Below are 6403 nucleotides of genomic sequence, written 5' to 3' on the forward strand. Positions count from 1 at the left end.
TTAAGAAAAATATGTCCTTGAACTAAGACATTTCTAACCTCCTTGTGCTCTAAGGCTCCCAAGAGACGTACCCTGATTTTTGAAATGAGAAGGGAAGAAAGGGGAGTGAAAAAAAAATCATGGTACAAAAGAAGTGTAATTTTTAAGTCAAGTTAGTTATTCATATTATACTGACCAGTCCTAATGTTTTCAATCTCAAAAAATTATTATCACCAAACTCTGATCTTAAAAGAACAGCCTTGAAAAGTTGTTAGGTTCAAACACTTCTAGGTAACACATTTCAAGCTTTTGTACAACAACTAAAAGAAAGGGCTACACATATCAAATGTCAATTTTTCCAAAAGTACTTTGCTTTTAATGAAACTATATTAATATACTTGGATGGCTAAACGTTAAATATTATTTCTCAACAGGAAAATGCCCCTTTGAACTGCTTCCCATGGTCATACCTGGCATGTTACCCAAATTAATGAGGAAGATAAATGGAGGCATCTGTAACAGGCATTGACCCTGATTTGTGCTATGGTATTTAAATCACAATAGAGTAGGGCTTGGGATTCTGCAAACTTCTCCAATGGCTGGTATTTCTCTTCACTTCTCATAGCACCTCCAACCAATATCAAATAATATCGGACTCTGGTAGCATAGTGGCTAAGACACTTGCCTGCTAACCAGACGGCTGGCGGTTCAAACCCACCAGCCACTCCTCGGAAGGAAGGTTGGGCAATCCTACTTCCGTAGTGATACTGCCTCGGAAACCCAAGGAGGGGTCACTATGAGTCGGGGCCGACTCGACGGCACATAACAACAACAACAACAATAGGAAAAGTAAAACTGTGAATTCTTTAACCTTTCCTGTTGTCTATATTTAAAAAAAAAGCCATGCATTACATTCTTGTATCAAATACACTTAGGAGAAGCAGTGCATCTAATACAGGCATGGAGCCAAAAGCAAATACAGACAGTCGCTATTTCCTCCCCCAAGACAATTCGGAACCCACCATTACCTGTCATGCAGCTGGTATCTTTCCCGTACTTCTTCCAAAATGATTCTCTTTGGTCCCTCGCCTCCAATTATGAAATGTAAATCTGGATATTTATGACAGAGTTCAGGGATTATGCCACTAAGTAAATCAGTTCCTGAAAATGTAAGAGAGAACATTGGAAATATATTTAAACCCTTAAATTTTTTTCATTGGAACTGAGAATCTACTCACTTTGTTTGCACAAGACTTCACCAACCAAAAAGAGAAAAACCATAGAATCCACTCCCTTTTAAAGGGAGTAGCTGTGCTTTCCTTGAAGTAGAGAAACGAACTCTCTGAAACTTTTCCTAAGCAGGTGAAACCAGTTACAAACATGCAGAGAGCCTGCCAGGACTGTAGTTCTTACAGACACCCTGACATCCACCATCCATCCCTTCCACACATGCATAATCTGTGTCATGGGTTCTATTCAACATACTGTTAAGTTATTCACTTGTGCTTTACACATCGCTCTAAAGCAGCTAGTTGAGGTAGCAAATGCTATAACTCTGCAGAGTTAAGCATTCGCTTAAGTCATTTTTATTCAAATAATAATATTTAAATAATCCAAAGTAGGTTTCTTTAAGTACTTTCAAAACATGATTATATTGCTTAAAAATAAATTCACAGCAGCTTTTCTGCACAGCTCTGTGCAGCACACACCGCTCGCTGGAGGTCTCCCCACCTGTCCCAGCTTTTTTGCCAAGCTCTTTGATCATGGGAGTTGTTTCCTGCTCTATAAAATGAGGAGGCTGATGTACCTGAAGTCCAAGGTCTCTTTCAACAATAAAATTCTTACCAGTCTATGATTTCACTTTCTGCCAGAGGCCAAGGCTAAGCAAAAAAGTGCAACTGTTGCTTCTGGTTTGTTCAAAATGCAGAGAATTTCACAGTGAAAACTTGAATACTGGCAAAGTTGGGGAATGGTCCACCCCAACAAGTGGTACCCCATTTCCTGGAATGGGAGTAAATGAAGGTGGCTGGACCTCAATGGTCAGATCATTACAGTTCATAGAACAAAAGGATGTCTCTTGCTTCCTTTTGAAAATAAAATGATTTTCCTCTAATATGTAAAAACAACCTTGGGAACTATAGAACAATAAAATAAGCCATGCCCTATTCATCTGAAAACATTAGTGGCTATCCAAAGTGACAGTAATATCAACCATGTTTGGGAATTTAATTCAGTAAAAATTACAAATTGCACACATTCAAAAGTCCATGTAAAATAATTCATTTAGAGCTATACTAAATTTATTAATTTTTTAAAATACACACACATATACATAAGAATTGCATTTTTTCATATCAATCTTCCTAAATATAAGCAGATCAATTATAAAATATATGGTGAAGGAAACTATATATATGGACAGGGTCATTTTTATTTAAATAATCCAAAGTAGGCTTCTTTAAGTAAACTCTGCTAGGGCTTTCAAAACATGATTACATTTCTCAAAAATTCATAGCAGCTTTTCTGAATTATGAAGTCCTCTCATCAAAATCTTACCTATCATTGTTTCTAGTCTATTATCAAATCCATTGATTTAATTTTAGATAAACCAGAAAGCAGCTTAATGCCTTTTAACATTTAGCCTCCTATAAAAACTCCAGAAGCACATTGCCTCATATGCCTTTACGTTCTCACCTGGCTTAAAAGAAACCCCAACTGGTGATTGTAAAGTATGCTTTTTGAGGGTGAAAGTGCAATAACACTGATTCAGAACTCCAATCAGTGGACCAGTATGCCAACTCCGTGGCCTCACATCAACTGCTAGCAATTCAATGGACATTAATGTCTTGAGTTAAATTCAAGTATCTAAGGAATGGAGATTGTGTGTGTGTGTGTGTGCACACACATACACACACTGCCATTGAGTCAATTCTGACTCATAGTGACCCCATAGGAAAGAACAGAACTGCCCTATAGAGTTTCCAAAGCTGTAAATCTTTACAGAAGCAGACTGCCTCATCTTTCTCCCACGTCACAGCTGGTGGGTTCGAACTGCCAACCTCTGGGTTAGCAGCCAAATGTTTATATATTATTAAAATATATATATATATAAATTATTTTTTAAAAATGATTCCCTACTTAAAGTGACATTTTTGATTAGTGGACTGGTTTTCAGACCTAAAATCCAGAAGTCTACTTATTGTTATTAATAAGCAGATTCAGAACTGTTCCAGGCTTTTAGTAAGGGAGGTTCCACAGATGCTACTGCAGTGTCCATCAGGCACTGCAGAGCACTTACAAACTCCTCCTTGATAACATGAGCACTTGGCAAGTATGTGCTGGACTAAGTAGAGGAATCGCACCAAACCCTCACAAAATCCCATGTTACCCCAACTACACGAATGAGAAAACCAAGGCTTAAGAAACATCTGGTAACTTGTCCTTGATCACACAATGGGATCCAAACCAAAAACCCACTGCCATCAAGTTGATTCTGATTCATAGTGAACCCCACTGGGTTTCCAAGGCTGTACATCTTTACAAAAGCAGATTGCTGTATCTTCCTCCCAGAGCAGCTGGTGGGTTTCAACCACTGACCTTCTGGTTAGTAGCCAAATGCCTTACCCACCACGCCACCAGAAGTCCTTCCACAATGGGATAGAGCCAGGAAATAGACACAGACAGGTTAACTCTCTTCATCACTTACCTGCTGTCATGGGATATTACCATGTTATTGTACAGTGGTCAATGAAGCACGCAAGCTACACCACAGTAATGCGCAGACCAAACCTGCTGATGTTAAGTATATGAGCATAACGCATAAGAGAAACAAGAAACTCCAAATAAAATATCTATTAGGGTCATCTTTGACTAGTAAGTTTACAGCTGATTTTAATTTCTATTTTGTGCTTTTCTTAGTTTTCAAAGTAACTGCAATGAAAAGACGTTATTTTTGCAATCAGAAAGCAAAGGGCAAGTGGTGTTCTCTGCCCTGTACTTCTCAATGCATGCACAGGTATCTCAATTTTTAAAAGCATCTGACATTTTAATAAATGAAAGTTAATTTAATAATATACAGTATCAGGTTATCATTCTTTTTTTTTAGTAACTATTAAAATATTAAGGAGCTCTGGTAGTATAGTGGTTAAGGAATTTGGTCAGTGGTTTGAACCCACCAGCTGCTCCATGGAAGAAAGATGAGGCAGTCTGCTTCTATAGAGATTTACAGCCTTGGAAACCCAATGGTGGTTGCCATGAGTCGGAACTGACTTGATGGCAGTGAGTTTGGTTTGAGTTACTGATTAAAGACTGGAGGAGGGCAGCACTGACCAATGTTCCACAAATTTCTTCTTGGATTTTTAAACCCACGTTAGACTTTTCTTTGCTATATTCAATACAGAAGTATTTATAAAAACATAAAATAAAAAGACATGCCAAACAATCTGTTCTTGTTACCTAGTGCTGCTCTGACAAGAATATACCACAAATGGGATGGCCTTAACAAACAGGAGTTTATTCTCTCACAATTTGGAGGCTTTTAGTCCAAGTTCAAAGTGCCAGGCTTTAGGTGCTGTGTGAAAGCCCCTCAACCTTGGGCTTCAGCTCTGCCTCTTCCTCCCAGCCCACTGAAGCTAGAGGCATCTCTTCACGCAAGCAGCTAGTGGCTGCTGAGGCTAACAAGCCCAAGGTTGACAATAAAATGGCACAGTCCCGATGTCACCAAACCACACGGCAGGCCATTAATTCAAGTCCATTGAAAGTCCCCAGGTGGGCAGAGCATGGCAGGCTGCTGAACGACATGGCTACATGCAGGGTCCAAGCGTACCATACGCTAGAGACCATTCCCAAAGCTGCTTCTTATATACGAGAAGCAGACCACATACCCAATGCAGCTACTCAGCTGCTCCAATAGATTCCACCAAGGAGTTAATTACCAATCTCACCATGGGGAATAACTACATTCAGCTGCCCAGCCACTCAATCAGTCCCAGCCAAGCTGACACACAACCTTAACCACCACACCATCATTACATACAAATATTCAGGAGCCTTCTACAGGAAAAAAGAAGTCTTGCACTACAATCGTGGCTATCATTTCATTCATTACCTTTTCTGTAAACAAGTCTGCTGACAACAATGACAGTTGTTCCACTATCACTCCTTTTACTTGGGTCTGGAGTGAAGTCTGTAGGATCTACCGCATTCGGAATAACGGAGACGATTTCAGGATTTAGTGCTGCTCTCAGTACAGTGTTTTCCTTACTAGTGTAGGAGACACAGATTACGTGGTTTGTGTCGCAAAGAGACACAGTCAGAAGCTTGTTTGTAAGCACCGAGCTGACATCAGCAAACCCAAAAAGAGAATGGTCTGTAAAGACCGTCTGGAGCCCCATGGTCTTTGCATGGAAGAGGGCATCATGGGCCATGGCAGAAAATGAACTATGTGAATGGATTATTGTGACTCTCTCCCGAACAAATATGTACCTGAGCAATGGCAGACTGTGAAAGAGGGTCGTGGCTATTGACTGGTTGTACATGACTTTCAAAGGCAAGTAATAGACCTTGAGGCCATTAGTGAGGTAACGGATGCCTTTTCGATTTTCATAAGCATGGGTGACAATTATGACCTTGTGCCCTCTTTTGATCAGGCACTGAGAGAGCTGGTAAATGTGGCTTTCCACGCCTCCCATATTGGGGTAGAAAAAGTCAGACACCATGCATATGTTATGGGTCATGGTACTACATGTGGAGGATCCTTCAGAGATAGTGTGGGGGGATTCAGGTGAGGGAGGCAGGCTGTCTTCTTGTCTTCCTCTAGAGGCCATACTGAGAAGGTTTAGGCATCAGTCCGTAGAGCAACCCCATCAGAATGTGTGTCGTTTATAACCTGAAAAAGAGCAAAACAGGATCTGAGCACAAGGACAAAACCCAGTCCAATTTCCCCGTCTAAGTATAAATGCTGCTTTCAAAGGCATGAAAGCGCGTTAGGTTTTTCCCTAGAGATCAAAGTCGACACTCAATTCGTGAGCACTTACTATGTGCCACACAACAAAACTAGGTTCTTCAACATTCTAGGTCTTATCTTTGCTCTAAAAATACTGCTACTCCTAATTAATATCATTAAACTCATTACATCACAGTATATGATTTGCCATGCCAACAAACCAGTTCATTCAAACAAATACACACACACACACACATATCGCTGTACCAGCTTCTACTTACTGAATGGCCACTACACATTAGTGTGCTAAGAGGTTTCCATGTATCACTGCAGCATCACCAAAATGCTATGAGGTATTAGCACCATCTAAACGGGCCGACTCGACGGCACATAACAACAACAACAACAACAACAAACCAAAAAACAACTCACTGCCGTCCAGTTGATTTGACTCATAGTGACCCCTCCTTGAGTTTCCCA

General features: G+C 40.2%; 1 protein-coding gene across 1 annotated transcript in view; it reads right to left on the bottom strand.

Annotated features, from left to right (window-relative positions):
* The window catches only part of PIGA (phosphatidylinositol glycan anchor biosynthesis class A), a 12404-nt gene extending 6600 nt beyond the window's left edge, over nt 1-5804 (bottom strand). Inside the window, exons 1-3 of the mRNA XM_007952844.1 lie at nt 5087-5804; nt 1008-1140; nt 9-72 (exon numbers count right to left, since the gene is read on the bottom strand). Coding sequence (XP_007951035.1) covers nt 9-72; nt 1008-1140; nt 5087-5804 — 915 coding nt within the window. The remainder of the gene's footprint in view (nt 1-8; nt 73-1007; nt 1141-5086) is intronic.
* Nucleotides 5805-6403: the final 599 nt, after the last annotated feature.

The sequence above is a fragment of the Orycteropus afer genome, unplaced genomic scaffold (genome assembly GCF_000298275.1).
Source record: "Orycteropus afer afer isolate SDZICR_OR568_19922 unplaced genomic scaffold, OryAfe1.0 scaffold00360, whole genome shotgun sequence".
Classification (NCBI taxonomy): Eukaryota; Metazoa; Chordata; class Mammalia; order Tubulidentata; family Orycteropodidae; genus Orycteropus; species Orycteropus afer.